The 17,500-nt window shown below is 41.5% G+C and overlaps 1 protein-coding gene across 1 annotated transcript in view; it reads left to right on the top strand.

Moving 5' to 3' along the window:
- Positions 1 to 17,500, top strand: part of brinp3a.1 (bone morphogenetic protein/retinoic acid inducible neural-specific 3a, tandem duplicate 1) — a gene marked incomplete at both ends in the record, with an annotated part of 57,527 nt that overhangs the window by 14,952 nt on the left and 25,075 nt on the right. Inside the window, 2 exons of the mRNA XM_080723123.1 lie at positions 10,085 to 10,275; positions 10,997 to 11,181. Coding sequence (XP_080579249.1) covers positions 10,085 to 10,275; positions 10,997 to 11,181 — 376 coding nt within the window. The remainder of the gene's footprint in view (positions 1 to 10,084; positions 10,276 to 10,996; positions 11,182 to 17,500) is intronic.

Below are 17,500 nucleotides of genomic sequence, written 5' to 3' on the forward strand. Positions count from 1 at the left end.
AAATTTTGCTTCTGGGGGCTCCCTGGAACTATATTTTGAGATGGGGGTCCGTGGCCAAATAAATATAATTTTGGGGGTCCTTCACATGAAAAGGTTTGAGCACCACTGACATAGAAACATAGGTTTAAAAAAAAAAAACCTTAGAAGGATTGTTCACGAATGTTCACGATTTTTCAAAAATAGCAGAACTACAAGCTCGCAGCGCGGCACACGGTGAGCTTGTATATCTGATATTTTTCAAAAGTTAAAGTACCCAGGGCCCAGAATTCGGTGCGACACCCCTGCCTCCATCCATGATTGCAGCCTGTCCAACCACGGTATCTTAAAAAACCCTGGCTGAAAATGAGGAGAGATTGCAGCATTATTTAAAGTCGGTAGAGAAAGACATGCTCTTTTTTTCCCCGCAATGGTGTGTAGCAATTCTCAGAGCTAGAGTTTCAAACAGCATGATGCCATTCATATGTGTCCCAATCTCCCCAGGAGCCAGTCATTGCAATTTTTTTCATTTTCATTTTTTCATTTCATTTGAAAGCTGGGGATCATAGCTACAAAATGATATATTGGTTGTGGAGATTGACCCAACAGTTTTGAAGATATGGCTTATAGAATGATGCCATGCTGAAATAGTACTTTTGAGATATTCAAGTTTTAAATAAATTTCTAACCTGCAATGACCTGACTCCGCCACATGGGGAGCAATCTTCAATTCAATCTTCAATTCAAAGAAGCTTTATTGGCATGAGAACACAAACGTTTACACAGTGGTGGAAAAAGTACCAACATTTTATAATAAAGTAAAGTATCAATTCTGCAATGTAGAATCACTCTGTTACAAGTAAAAATCCAGAATAAAAAATGTACTTGAGTAAAAGTACAAAAGTATTGGTATCCAAATGTACTTAAAGTACCAAAAGTAAAAGTACGAAATGTTTGAAAATAGCAGATCTACAAGCTCACAACGCGTCGCACCGCAATGCGTTGTGAGCTTGTAGATCGTCTATTTTCAAATAGCCTTGGTATAACATAGGGCTAAAGTGGTTTATGTATGTTTTAAACTTTAGTTATTGCTCTCTAAAAAGATAATGCCACAACAGCATCTCAAGCATTATTGGGCTAAATGTAAAGACGCTACAGTGCGCCAACCGTGAAGCAGTTTAACCAATTTGCTACATACGTCTACACAAACGGTCAGATTACAAAGATAAATTGCTTAGTGAAGGCTCACAGATGTCACCATAGGGTACGCTCCAGCAGAATGTCCCGTAATGATCGTATTATTTAATGAGGAGCATTTTAATCCGATCGGTCGTCGTTTCCTTAAAAAGGTATTAATGTATCTAAGTGCAGTACACCTCGCAACCGATGGGGTCGCATGGCTGAAAAACAACAGAAAATGGCATCTGATCGGATTAAAATGCAGTTTATTAAACAATACGAAAGATACGGGTAATTCTGCTTGAGCGTACCATACTGTGACATCTGTGAGACTTCAGTAAGCACGTTATCTTTGAAATATGAAGGTTTTTGTAGACGTACGTAGCAAATAGGATTAACTGCTCAACACGAGGTTGAAGTGAACCTATTACGTGTGCAACAGGGCTAACTGTGCTAAATGTAGCATAATCAGTGTTTGTGTAACTTCAGCCAGAAGGATTATTTGACCTGATAATAAAACACAATCTACAGGCTTAACCGCCTCGCGTTGTGAGCTTGTAGAAGAGAGCAACAATAGAGTTGGGTCACGTTTTATTTGTTTATAGCCTGCAGCTAGCGCTGCAGCTAGCGCTAGCTAACGCTAGCTAGCGTTAGCCGTTAGCCACTCATAGCCAGTCAACCAGAATAGTCTACTCTAAAGTCAACTTTCCGACGGCGAGTGAACGATTGCATTCCATCCATGTTTTCTTGGCTGTCAATTTATTGTCCAAAAAAACAAACACCCTGAACGTTAGAATTAGATAGTTTAGGACGACACTGATCTATTCAATGCTAAGCTAACTCAGTGACAAAGGAAGCTTCCGCACCGGAGCATACGTCACAGACGTCTCCAGGCCGCTCCAGGATCATTTCACCAGCGTAGAAGAAGAAACAGCGGAAGTCAAGAACGGCGGAAGAATAATAAATAATAATACACAAAATCATACATTACGTGGTTAATAATTGTTCATTTGGAACACACGTGGCATTAAATTAATGGGATAAATACTGTGGGTTGCTTCGCTAAGTAATGGAGTCCCGATATTACCGCATTTGGCTACAAACGGCTAACAAAGGCTGGCTAGTTAGCATTTTAGCTAATATAAACTGGGAGGACTAACAGAATTATGTACCGATCTCTCACATTAATTAAAAAAAGTCTTATTTACATGCAGAGTTAAGCTCTGGCGTTTAAGTGAAATGTAGCCTAGATATTATGAGATGCTGTTGTGGCATAAAAAAAAAAAGGGCAAAAAAAAAAAAAAAATCATTTTGGCTACAGGGAATAATGACAGTCCCCGAGATGACTAGCTGCTGGGGGTGCTGGGACACATATGTTAGAGAATAACCCACGAGATGCGCATAGAGGTCACGCAGACATCATATTTCCAGCCCGGCATGGAGCAAATGTGAATATAAGCCTCCTCGTGTGAGGAAAGCTGTGGGTTGTCCACATTTAAATGGAAACAATAGGCCCATTTGCTCTCTGAATAGGTGGAAAACAACTCTCCTAACAGGGTTTCCATGGTCATTAAATTACTGGAATGAATTAGAAATTCGAAAAACAGCTTACCAGGCCTGGAAAATATTTAATTAATCAAATGTTTAGAAAATGGCTGGTGCATTGTTTTCGGCTATTGTTTTTGTTCATAAAAACATGTCTAACATTACGCAATATGTTCACTTCATTATGATCAGTCAGTGGGGATGTTACAGTTTCCCTTGGGATAGGTGATAGCAAAAATGTGTCACGGAATATGGAATGGAATCCTCAGATTTGTAGACACAAAGGTATAACATAATATATTCTATGCTTCATTTTTTGCTCACCCTAACCCAAACTACACTAACCCTAACCCTTGAGGGATTGCACACTGAAGTACTGTTAGAGACTTTAGTCACTTATTGTGCCATATTATTGCTATAGGCCTGGAAAAAGAATAATCTTTTTCGGAAATGTTATGGTAAATTAAGTGCAAAATAATGAGAAACCCTGTGATAAACAGGATTTACACTGTAATTACGGCAGCTCCCCTTTTCCTTGTCTTTCTTTGTCTTTAATGACGAGGCCCTGCCGTAGGAACTGTAGCAACAACACTATAGCAGCTGTTGTTGTGGCTGTGGTTGGGACATCAGTTGCTGTTGATGTTATGTTAACACTTGTTTTATATCCAGAGATTTGAACTCACAAAGTCCTTTTCCCATGCATTCTGAAAAGAGAGATGACGTGACTGACTGACACGGCAAAAACCTTCATAAGCCTTAACACCGCTGCCTCCAGTATTGGTGTGTTATTATGCGGGAACCAAATTCTCTTTCAATTATCACAGTATTCTTATTTTCCAAACAAAATAGTCCCTTCTCCACTGCAGGGCCGAACCAGAATTGTACGACCTTGTTGCACGCCAAAATAGCGAATATACAAGCATCAGAGTACTGTAGACAGACGGCGGACAGATAGGCGGCAGACAGACAGACATTCCGTAAATTAATACGTAAGTTACTAGTCCTTGCCCGGGGGTGTGTGCACAGTATATGAGAGATTAAATGTAGGAGTCTTAGAAGTAATGGTGGAGAAACCAGACGTATCAGTGATGTCAGTCATCTCCACATTTGAGAACTGTTTCAGCATGTGGCTGTTACCATGGCGACGGTATCACTGATGTCAGTCATCTCCAAATTTGGGCATTCTTTCAGCATTCAGTTGTTACCATGGCAGTAACGCATGCGCAGTACAGGTGATATCAGAATTTTGGGCACTGTTTCACCCGTTTATGCCCAATGCCCATATATGGTGTTCCACGTCCAGGTCAGTCTGTGACGTCAGATTACTGTAGACAGACGGCGGACAGATAATTGAAGGTCGCAGTTTACCATGAGAAATGTCACAGCTTGTCTGCGTGTAGACTTGAAGCCGTATGTGTACACATTTTTACAGTCTATGGGTTGTTTCCCTTGACACATCACTGTGACATCACAGGTGATATCACAGGTGACATCACCTATGTAAAAGTCCATATATGGGTATTCCCCGGAATCCCTTTTATGCCCATATATGAATATCCCTGATGTCATCAATATATATCACTGGCCAGATGGCCAAGACATGGCTCATATCTGTGTGGCTGGTTCAGATAGGGATCTCCATGTATGGGCATAAAATATATTGTATGTTGTGATGTCATGGGAACCACTCTAACAGAATCGCTTTTCATGCCCATATATAAATAAAATCACATCGATAAAATCATATTTTATGAGATGTTTGATTGTCCTAGTATCTACTGTATGCTTTACATTTACAGTACACACGTGTCCATGTGTAATGTCCATGCTTGCTTAAAGGACTATACCTGTGTCAATAAATGATTCTCCCAAGTCAAACATAACCAAAATGACTTGAATAATTATATTTAGTGTGTTGGATTATGTATTTCAAGCAAGTTTCAAGTCACTATACCAGTTGATTGTCATACTGTACTGGAATAAATGGAATATAATGGCTTTTATGCATTGGAAAAGGAGTAATGTTACTGTAAGTATTCTGTAAGTTGCAGTCAATTACCAAACATGCCAGACCACCCGAATGGTCTATTAAGTGTACTACATGTCATGTATGTAGGATTGTCAAGAATACATAAAATAGATATTTTGAATACATTGATTATGCACATTTCAAATGGTTTCAGTAATTGCTAGCTCCGCTTTCTGCTATGAAATGAAGTCAACACAACCTGAATTTTTCTCACTGACAGCAACACACATACTGTACAAAACATGCTCATCAGAGTAAAGGTTATTGTTATTGTCATTATAGAGGTGAGTGGAATCTGTAGTTGACGGATTCATGTGAGTCAATCTTAGCCAATCAGGATGGAATGTTAAAAATCAGACATATCCGACATGTTCTTCTCATGACTGTAGAGATGTCTACCGATTTGCATGATGTTTAGACAAAATGTGTAGGAATAATATCCATAAATGTGTTTTTCATGCATGGGCTTCCTGGTGGCGCTATAACAGGCCGATGTGAACAATTTGGGCAACTGGTACTGCTCTGACCAGGTTCCTCACTGGCTATCTGTCTGTGCCTCTGACTGTGTTGCGGTTCCGGAATACCCTGATGTCAGACATCAGCTCCGTATACAGAGATTCCGAAACTTTCGCGCCGGATCCGGAAAACCGCATGGACCTATTTTCGTCCATGCGTTCCCTAAACCACTAAACTTCTTTGTCTTTTTTTACTATTTTGAAAATCATTTTTAAATAGTTCAAATAGGTGATCTACAAGCTCACAACGTGTTGATGTACATGTCCTGAAATTTTCATCTTGCAATAACTAAATTATTCAACCTTTTGTCATTAAGTTCCGTTGACGCGTTTGGCGTGTGACTCTTCCTACTAGTACTAGCTGCTTATGTGTGTGTCTCGTGCGATTGTACAGATATCCACTGAAATTGTATCTCAACAGCTCGCAAGAAGAGACTAACATGGATATTACTGCACAGCCTGGATGCTGTCGGAAGTGATACAAAACTCCAGCTTGAGTCCACTGACACTGATGGGTTTGTTCTTTCAATGAAACGATACCATCAGCTATGCAATCTGGTGTTGGAAACAAGAAAGGAACTATATAATCCTCCTGGAAACAGTATTGCAGGTACTGTAGTTGGTGCAGTGAAATCAGAGGGAGGAGGATCAGGATGTAGAAGTTGAAAGTTGGGAAACTGATAGTATAATTGCGACCGAAGGTTCCAGTTTACCACCAGTAAGACTCCCTAATCGGTCCACAAATATCACAGCCTCCACCTCTCACGTCATACGGGCAGCCATAGTTACACCTGGAATGTTGAATCTCCATATATGGAGATAACCTACCCATCACACAAAGTCTGACCTCACCAGCCCATACCTGGGCATGGACGACTTATATCTCCATATACGGAGATGGCCATATATGGAGATACGATGACATCACAGAGTCCACAGCTGATGATGTGGCGTGATGTCATACAATACACAAACAAGCCCTATATAAAGGGGCAATTCTCACCAGGGAAGAGAGCATTCCCCACTAGCTGAGTATCTTAAGATGGTTGGATGTGATGATAAGCCACAAATAGGCCAAAAGTTTGTTTTACCAATTATCAAGACATACGGGCAGTTGACAGTTTGCCATTGTTACTCATTGAAGTTGAATCTCCATCTGAATCCCTTTTATGCCCATATATGGAGATCCCTGCTCTGAGTATCTGACATCACTAATCCCTTTTATGCCCATATATGGAGATCCCTGCTCTGAGTATCTGACATCACTAATCCCTTTTATGCCCATATACAGTATGGAGATCCCTAACAGAATCCATTTTATGCCCATATATGGAGATACCTGCTCTGAGTATCTGACATCACTGTGATGTCACCTGTTTATGCCTAAATATGGAGATCCCTGCTCTGAGTATCTGACATCACTGCGATCTCACCTGTGATGTCACAGTGACACATCACCTCAGTATCTGTGATGTCACAGTGACACATCACCTCAGTATCAGGCGTTACACGTATACATTGAGCAGGGCAAAGGTGTGACGTGTGTGACGGACGGACGGACGGACGGACGGACGGCCGGTGGAGGTTTTCATACTAAACTGCGACCTTACGGTCGCAATGAGAAATGTCACAGCTTGTCCGTGTAGACGTGTACACATTTTTATGGGTTTCTATGGGTTTGCTGCTCTGACATCATGCTCTGATGTCACTGTGATGTCAGACCAGAATGGTTTTGCCGCTCTGACATCACGCTCTGGCTTCACTGTGATGTCACACTAACAGAATCCCTTTTATGCCCATATATGGAGTTCCCTGATGTCATCAATATTAATGATGCCCTGTTAGAGAGATCCCTGTGATGCCAGGGGGAATAAATCCCTTTTATGCCCATATATGGAGATATGGAGATCCCTGTGATGCCAGGGGAACAAATCCCTTTTATGCCCATATATGGAGATCCCTGATGTGTCCACATCCCTGATGTCCACATCACTGTGGCGCGATCTCGCTTGTCGCCCTGAGGCGTCTTACCATTATATTGTAAGCATACAGTAATAGTATAATATGGAGTTCATCATGATACTGTTCATTGATTTACCACTTCCTTCACTGAGTCCCCTATACGTGTTCCGCTCCTTTTTCACTCTATACCAAATCTTTTCAATAAAAATAGCGGTTCACATCGTGTCACAAGGTGAGGTGTTGTGAGCTTGTAGATTTGCCATTTGTTGAAATGTTTGCCACATAATGGACATGCTAAGGTTCATGTGGTTATAAATAAGTGAAATGAAAGAGATTGATCAATGTTTTTTTCCCCTCTGTATGGCAGTTTTATTCAAAAAACTGTTTTTCATTCTGTGGATCTATGGTTGGTGTTATTGAAGGCTGATAACTGTGACTAAGCTAACACTTGGGAAGGGCTAGCATGTTGAAATATTATTAGGGGTGTAATGATAGTAACTGAATTGAAAAATCTATTCTAATTTGCAATGATCTACTTCCGGTATATCATTTGCAAAAGTAAAATATCGTACCATTTTGGCTTTGTATTGTATTGTATCGTTTTAAAATGCAGATAATCGGTATCGAATCGTTTTGCAATTCAAATAATGGATTGCATGGAAAGTATTTGTGCCTTGTATTTAGCAATTTTAAGAGGGAAAATTAAAAAGAGGGGTCTAATTACCTTTCCATTCCATATAGCTACTCTTGGTCTATCGATAAAAGTGTGTAATCTCTGTGTTCATGTCAAGGTGCAGGTTTGTGCATATGTATTTGCTAGAGAATGACAGTGTTTACTTATTTATATCTGCAATAATAGATTTTTGACACGTTTCACACAGATTTAATTTCTTTGCTAAATAGTTACTATATCAATTTTAAATCATTGAATCGAATCGTATCGTATTGCCATGAATGAACCAATATCATCCATGTATCGTATCGTCAATCATGTATCGTGAGGCGTATCGTATCGCTATTAAATGTATCGTTACACCCCTAAATATTATCTAGGGATATAGATCTTTTCAAAATACCAACTAGAATTTGTCAACTTGAATGTCCCCCATTAGTGAAAATTCAGACCTGGGCTCATGGACTATTTAATGGAATGTTAAATAAGGCAGACTTGACACAGTGACCATTTTAACTGGTATGAGTGACCCATTGACAGTTTCAAAGACTACTAAATCCTTCCAAGTTGGTATTAATGTTGGCTGTGTTGTTCCACTAATATATACTTGCTCCAAAAAACGTTACATCATCTTTTGCTTCATACCCGATCTGGTAGGGTATGAAGCTATATTTTCATTAAAGTATAAAGATAAATTAAACTTACTGAATATACAGCAAGCCCTATTAAACAGTTATAACATTAAAACTACCTCATGAGAATGGATATGTAATTTAATATCAGCTTTTTAAATTATTAATATAGAAATAATGCATATTCAAATATAGCCTAGCATTGAATTTAAAAATAATTATGGCTACTGTATGCTATTTAACACACCAGAACTGCTTTTTGGGGCATTCTCCTGGCTTATGACACACGTTTCTGATGTCAGTGCATTGGCGATGATTGTGCCGTGTGGCCAAAGCAGATTAGCAATTGCCAGCTGCCCAATTCCTGCACGGCTACAGCACTGTTTGTTCTCACCCAGAGACCACTCTTGAAATGAGAAGCCAAGAGTATTGACCAGCTATTCTTCCGTGGTTTTCTGGTGTGAAAACCGTCTCCAAGCAGTTCCCAGCTGGGAGTATATGGCAGTGCAACGTGAGGCTCAAGTAGGGCATCATATTATTTACACTGGACCACATGTCCGTTGTAGCAGAAAAATGGTCCACTTATTTTATCTTTTTGGTTACGTTTTTCAAACTTTCAAATGCATTTCTGGAATATCTGTTTCTGAAAAACAGTTTGTTGTCGGGTGGAAACATTGTATGTTTTGTGTTTATCATTTTAAAATATAAAAAATGTAAACATCGCGAGGCGTTGTGTGATTGTAATTCTGCTATTTTCACTAGTTTTGTGAGACAGTCTTGTATGATGAAGCAGGGCTTTACGTTACGAAAAAACGTACAAATGTGAAACTTGGAGACAAGAGGTTTCTGCCCGACAGTGACGATATACTGCTTGTTGAAGGACTGAATCATGGCTCAAATTGATGGCTTGTTGTAAGTGCTTGCCACCTTTTGCTGGACTGTTAGCATTTAGTCACTCTGGCAAGTGCTTCAGAGACTCTTAACTGACGTAATGCTGAGCTGGTACCTCCCGAGTTAGAATGGGTGCATTTCTGGGCGATGAGTGGTCCTAAGATGCAATGCTAGATATGTTTCCTACATAGAATTTCTCTCTGTAAATGTGGCACACTGCCTCATCCAAATTCGTTGGCTTTCCATTTCATTGTGCTTAAAACCCAAATTACGTTCACAAACGGCAGAAGTAACATTTTGTTTCACTACAAGATCAAGATTTTAGCTTTATTTGAAACTTTATGTAGGCAACATTGCAAATCATGTCCTGAGTGGCACATTCTTCGATCCCTGTGGTGATTGGTGAAGCAGTGATCAGCTCGATTCCGCGATGGGCGTCTTGTGATTGCGTTAACGACAACCATAATACTATTTGTATGTGTGTGCATACATGTTACGTTAATTTTGTGTATGCTGTTTTGCCCTTTTATACTGTGTGATTTGCTTTGCTTTGCTTATAATGGTGTGTGTGTGTGTGTGTGTGTGTGTGTGTGTGTGTGTGTGTGTGTGTGTGTGTGTGTGTGTGTGTGTGTGTGTGTGTGTGTGTGTGTGTGTGTGTGTGTGTGTGTGTGTCACGTTGCAGGGAGTTTGGCCGCTGGAAGGTGAACAGCCTGGCCCTAGAGAGACAGGAGAACAATGGCTTTGCCCTGCCACTGGACCCCGAGTTCCTCCAGACCATCAGACAGCTGGGCAGGAGGCCCAGTCTCAGCGCCATCACCGACAGCCTTATCAGGAAATACGGAACCCACTTCCTGCTCTCTGCCACTCTGGGGGGTAAATAAAGAATAGTTGAATTTGAACTCGTTCTCATTACTTCTATTGACCTTCCTCAGCTTGAAGCGAGAGATAATAGAAAGGGAAAGTTCTAGCAAGAGGCCGGAGCTGGGCAACTAAGAGTAACTCATTAAAGCGTTTGCATTAGAAATCAAAGAAAATCAATCGTTTAAGTCAAAGCTGGTTTAGTTTATGATTGAATTTTGAGGACCTCGGGTAAAACAGCAAACCCAGCCAGGCACTATTATCTACCCCAGTGTTTCTGAAACCTTTTTTGAGCGGTGGTAAACCGCTCCATAGAGTGGCTGTGCGTGTTTCTGTAGCCTTTTTACTCAGCGTTTTGCCATAGCAAAACGTGTGTGTGTAGCATAGCCTGTGTGTGTAGCATAGCCTGTACATCCTAGACCTAAATCCTAGTCTGAAGACGTTATGCAAGCATGACCACCGCTCACTTCACATTGGGTGTGATTTTTATTTCAAGGACCTGCAAATTATGTATTTGGCTGCGAACCCCCTCTTCTGAAAATATTTTGTACCAGTTAAAGTGGTTAAACTGATTTTGATGCAATTTTAATTAATTATGCTGGGGACCCCTCCAAGGACCCCTCTTTGAGAACCACCGACCAACCCAATATTAACGCTCAGTGCTTCCCTTTCCCTTTTGTCTGTGTGCCTGGGTTCGTATGTGGACTGTACGTATGTATGTGCATGGCATTTCCAGGGGAAGAGTCATTGATGATCTTTGTGGACAAGCGGAGGTTGAGCAGGACGGCTGAAGTGAGCGAAGCCAATGGAACAGCTGTGACCCTGGAGGCCCTGCACCAGCTGGCTGCCTCCTACTTCATTGACAGAGAGAGCACCCTGCGCAAGCTGCACCACATCCAGATCGCCTCCTCTGCCATCAAGGTACAGTGCAGCACCTCCCTCCCTCTCTCTCTGTCTGTCTGTCTGTCTGTCTGTCTGTCTGTCTGTCTGTCTGTCTGTCTGTGTGTAGGGCAGTCAGTGGCTTAAACCAGTGGTTCTCAACCTTTTCAGGCCGCAACCCCCAAAATAATCACATTTTAACTGGGGACCCCCCCACCCTGACAATCACTAACCCAGCAAGCACGGTCAGGACCTGGACCTATCAGTGACGTCTCGATTGGGGCCAGATCAATTTGCAATTTGTGAAATTGCAAGTGTGATTGGCCTGTGGTTCAAATCATATTTGAGTTTTGGGAAGTGAGTTTCCATTATTTTGGGGGCTATGTTTGTTTACCAGTAAGTGCTGCATCTTGAGCATTGTAATGCATTACTGGGCTGATTTTAGTGTGTCAATGAACTAAATTCATCCAGATGCCTGGGGATGTTTCATTTGTCATTTTAGAGGTATTAAAAAGTCCTTAAATTGTCACTTTAGAAATGTGATACCCTCTATATACTTTATGTTGTTTTGTTTACTATTGAGTGAGAAAACAATATTTCACATTAAGTTAATCATCTGGGAACCCCCCCAAAATAGTCTGAGAACCACTGGCAAAATCCTGAGTGTTAACTGTGTGAGTGTAAAAGACGGCCAGAAGACCTCTGCTCCTCGTCGTGCTTCATACACCTCGTGGAATATTGTTTTAATAAAGCCTTCTTGATAGCAATGTCATTTTCATACTATGTATAGTATAGTATGCATTGCCTATCAGTTGCTAAATGCACAATAGCTTGGTTTACAGATAACAAGGCAGTACATCCAATGCATCATCGATGCCCTTCATGCAAAACTGCCTGCAAAGTAGCTTGTGCATGGCCTTAGCTTAGCAAGAATGTGTATCACTTTACATGGCCTGATTTATTCGCTCAATTTCTTTTTTCTTTTTTTTTTTAAAGCCATATCTGACCAGGTTTGAACAATAGTTCAAAGTCCATTTTAGCTACTGTAGCTAATGCTAATTGCAAAATTCTAGCGTTGGACAGGGCACCTGTGGGACACCCGATGGAGCTTTATGATCATTTCATTAGATGTGGCGTTTGCTGATCTAACAATCTCCCTGTTTAGCCACGCCCACTTAAATCTGAATTACCATGGCTGCCAACTGTCACACAATGAGCACGAGACACACGCAAATGAAAGTCTTCACACGCTTTCCCGATACACGTCCTATTTCTCACACTGTCAAGACATGCCGGGGGAGTGGGGGGAGACGGACGGACTTGCTCATGCATCAAGACATCCACTTTAAAAGTTGCCAGTTGCTGCCGGTATCTGAGCGACACAGTGAATGAAATTCAAATTAGCCTATTGTTTCTGCAGGAGAGTCACCAGTTGCAGCAGTATTTATGCACCGTCTCATTTCGCTGATCATTTATGTCCCCAGACGTTGCCGACAGGATCAATATAGAATTTACATTCTAATGTTAATTAATGTTCCGTGTTCTTCTACACATCCAAAACATCAGCTGTACTCCTTTTAGATTCCTGTGTCCTGTCAAGTTTATAGCAACAGTTTTTAGTTTAGTTAAAGCGAGTAAGCGACACAAACTCCTTAACACTGAGCATTTTAGGCGGCACGTTGGGGGCAAGGGTGGCGCGGTCTGTAACGCTGTCGCCTCACAGCTAGAAGGTATAGGTTCGTTTCCCGCTGGAGACGTTGTAGGCGCTGGGGCGTGTTCTCTCCTCCGCGACATCAGCGTCCACACCCTAGGTGACCTTTAGCGAAAGGGTCTTTCTGTGTGGAGTTTGCATGTTCTCCCTGTGTCACTCTCGCAAAAAACATGCAGTAATCCTGGTCCCTAAACTTCCCCCAGCCGGGGCACCTGATGGAGGGGAGTGGAACTGGTTGAAATAAAGTGTACCTATCTACAGTACGTCCTACGGGGGAAACTCCCCCTGTCAGGTGATAAGAAGCAGAGGGAGAGTAGAGCCCAGGTTTACAGCTTAGGCATTGGCACCGGGTGAAAAATGGGTTGCAAATATCGTGAGATATTTTTTAATAATTTATGTCTCTGCTCAATGCTCATCTTTCATAATCTGTCCATAGTGGGGAAACATTGGTATGGGAGGGTTAGCGGCAGAGCAAGGGAGGGCTCACAAAACTGGAATTAGATTATTGTTAAATTATAAAATAAATAGAATATACAGAATATTACATGAAAAATAGGAGATAAACATAAATAATTCAAGGTTATAACATGGAGCCCCAAGTAAGGTTTAATTTACATCAGTCATGTGTGTGTGTGTGTGTGTGTGTGTGTGTGTGTGTGTGTGTGTGTGTGTGTGTGTGTGTGTGTGTGTGTGTGTGTGTATTCTGCACTCACCCGCTCCTACTGGATTTCTGACCATCACCACGCATTTCTGCAGTTACTTTTTGACAGCCCAGTGCCCACTCCTGCCCACAGCAAACATTATTTTTCGATTTTGGGGCTTCCCTGTCACGTTTTGACAAACCTTTTAAAAATCGCTCAGTATTTTGCAAATGTCCTTTTTTATATCGATTCATGGCTCCATTTACAAACCCTGAGCTACTATACAGTAGATCAGCTACTGCATTTCTGGCAAAATTTGCCCCAGAATAGAATACGACTATGGTTCATGTGGTTAAAAACCTGAAAACAACCAGTCCCGTAGGTGGTGTTCTTACATAATAAAGTTATTTGCCTAGAAAAGCCCCACATATTGTAGGACACTGTTGCCTCTGTATCATTTATAGACATGGAGGAGGGCGTTTGAGGAGGCTGAAAAGAACAGTATTGTTTATTCCAACCCTCGCTATTTCATAGATAGTTTATTTATTGGCTTGGAAGCGACATAGTTTCCATGCATATCAAGATATGTGCCAATGATGTAACTATCCCCATGCATCTTTTTCTTCTCAATGCCTTCAGGGTATGATCATTCATCACTCTGTCAGTTGTTATCAATTGGGAGAATGAATTTAATCTGCTGATTTTGCCCTTCGCACCACAGGGAATATTTCTTTTGGGCAGTCAAAGGAATTTGTATTCACATGTGGCTGTTTCTTGTCGCTGACTTGTGGTAAAGATAAGATTAATATATTGCAGTTTGAAATAATGTCAGCGACCCATAACAAGCACAAAAGAAACTAGTTGTCATACATTTAATGCCCTTCTTATGATTTGTGATTCGACACAATACTGTATATGCCATGGCATGTTTTGCTATGGGATAAAAGATAAAATGAGATTTCAGATTTCATAATTTTTTCCCCCAAAATTAGCTGATCTACAAGCTCACATGTGTTTTTTTTTATTTTATTGAAGACTTTGGTAACACTTTATAATATAATTTATAGTAGCAGCGAAACAACAACAGTGGTGTGTTGCAATATGTTATGAGCTTGTAGATCAGCTATTTTTGCCAAATATTCTCCCCAAAATAGAGACACTATGGTTCAGGGTGGTTAAAGCTGAGGTCATGCATGTGTTGTGCACACATCGGAGCCCACCGCTGCCCAAGCACCTGCCAGAACGCCTTCATGGGAGGAGGTGCCTCTATTATCCCTACCTGATGTCTCTCATTCATTTCTCTGTCACCAAGCTGAACTGCAGTCACTCTCCTTCAGCCCATGGTTACACCAGGGACGTGCTGGGCCCCTGATTCAGCCCGGGAAAAAGAGTTGTAGAGGCCCTCATTGCGCGCTATAGAGAGAGATCTCTCTCTATAGCGCTGCTGCTACTCAAAGATTTGCCATTTCAGATCATGACAAGTGACAAGCCAGTGGGCCAATTACTGTACATGAGTTATATTTCGTCGTTGTCGGGTGGAAACCTTGTGTCCATAACCGTTTGTTTTGTATTTATCATTTTAAAAATAATTTAAACTAGTGACAACAGCCGATCTACAAGCACACAACGCCTCGCGGTGCGAGGCGTTGTATGCTTGTAGATCTGCTGTTTTCACTACTTTTGTGCAAACAGTTTAATTTTTACTTTTGTGCAAACAGTTTGATTTTTGGAGCTGTGTGAAGCACAGGCTCCCTATACGTGGCCGTGTGGGTCTGTGTGTGTGTCTGTATGTAGCCTGAACTTCCTAAACTTCGGCACGCTACTAGTCCCACAGTTTTGCCACCACACACTCGCGCCATATGTCAAATCGACCGGCTTACTCGGGAATCGTGGGCTAGTAACTTGCTAAGAGAAAGGTTCAATAGTTTAATTGATATTAATTTATTAGTGAATTAATTTTCCCCATTGACTTATAATGGGAATCGCAAAAACTCACATTCAATTATTTGTCTCTCGCAAACCATAGGGGCTAGAGTTTCAAGACTTGGAGAGGAGGTTCATAATGATTTCAAGGATTAAATAAAAAATAATTGTGTCATTTGGCCGCATGGTGGCGCCATAACACCCCACTTTACGTTTTGGCCTGTAACTCTTGAACCGTAGGTCGGAAAATTAAAAATATTTTTTCCCTGGATTCCTTGGGTCATGACGCATCTCCCCATATAGGCCACGCCCATTTGCGCCATGATAGATTTTCCGCCATCTTGAATTTTCTCCAAAACACACTTTTTGCTCCTTTTCCTACATATTTTCTTCAAATGTCACAAAAATCGGTACACATGATCCACACACACACACACACACACACACACACACACACACACACACACACACACACACACACACACACACACACACACAGCTCCACTTCACACGGGTGTGATTTTTTCCTAATGGCCGGCCTGGACCGGCCGGGAATGAACCGGCCGTTCGGGAGTTGTCCCGCTTTTCCCAATGGCCAGCACGTCCCTGGGTTACACCATGGGCTAGGTCTACCCCCTGTTTGAACTTAATAGGTTGTGTCGACTGTTTTAGCAGGTAAATAGGGACCTTTTTACCCAGTACTCTCTGTGTGTAGCCCTGCATCAGTGTTTGTATGACTATGATTGGATGATCTGATGCGAATGGGATTCTGCAATTATCCACATTTTGAGATCATGAAGAGGTCACTGCAGAGAATAAGGTTTTAGCAATTGAGTGCATTCACTGAAGAGCACAATAACTAGACTCAGACAGACTCGCTGAAGACAATTAGAGAGATCAGTATTGATTTCAGCCATCTTGATGGTGTGACTAAAGCTAAAAACTTGCTTGCATTTTCTGAACCACAGTCCATTTTTCATGGGCATGCCCTCTCAGTGATGTTCTGCTATACAGTCCATCACAGATAAAACCCTATATTTTCTAAAACGAATTGGCCACGAGGATCCGGGCTGCTTTGGCAGCGGCACTAGGCCGAAGTGCTGCTAAAAACCCCTCTGATTGAGATGAATAGAGAGAAAGAGCTCTGAGTTACATTTGTTTGTGTGGCATTTTCAGGTGACTGATGTAAAATATTCACAGCATCAGCAGCCTTTAATTCAGAACATGGATTTTTACCTCATGCTGATGAAGACGAATAGCAAAACAAAAAGCTGGCTTTAAATGGAGCATGCACCCACTGGTTTTAAGAGAGAGCATATTTTAAATGGAAGGAATGTCTGGCCTGCTGGCATATATATGTATTGTAGAAGCACAAGTACATAGGGGGAGGGGAGGGGGGGGGGGGGGGGGGGAGAGAAAAAGGATTGAGATACATAGGCACAAAAAAGAGGGTGAAGGAAGAACTGTGCCGGTACATTTACAGTGCACATCAGTGTGATGAATCATCGCTTCAATTTCAATAATTTGTTCCGAGAGCCCACTCCATTTGTCAGCCATTTTGGGGTATGAGTTAACGTGTCATGTGCTAATGAACAGAAGACGTATGAAGAAGACAGACTTTGCTGTGGGTAATAAAGGGGTCTTTAGCTGAGGGGAGAGGACAGGAAATGCTGCATCAATCAGGGTGCTTACCTATGATTTACAGCCCAGGTTTGTCTGTGTTAACGCTTCATTACAGTGGGCTGGGTGGAGAATTATCATTACTGGGGAGAGAAGTGATGAGGATTGCTTGACCCAATTTGCTGTGTGCAAGTCTTGAATGTTCAGTCAGCCATGGCGAGTTATGCTTCATTCGTTGAAGAATAGAAGAAAATGTCTTGGACTGAAGTCTAGAAATCAGATAATGGCTCAGATGTGACAGCAGAAAGCGGCAGCGTGCTGCAGTTGGAACAGTTCCGATTGTAGGATATAAACAAAACTAAAAAGACGCACTCTGTCCTTCATTTCTCACGCTGATGAATAATTCATTACATACACTTTTTCTGTCTCTTATACTCCCCCCATATGGATGATAAATTGTCACAAA

Source organism: Nannobrachium achirus, assembly GCF_963921795.1.
Source record: "Nannobrachium achirus genome assembly, chromosome: 1".
NCBI classification, from domain to species: Eukaryota; Metazoa; Chordata; class Actinopteri; order Myctophiformes; family Myctophidae; genus Nannobrachium; species Nannobrachium achirus.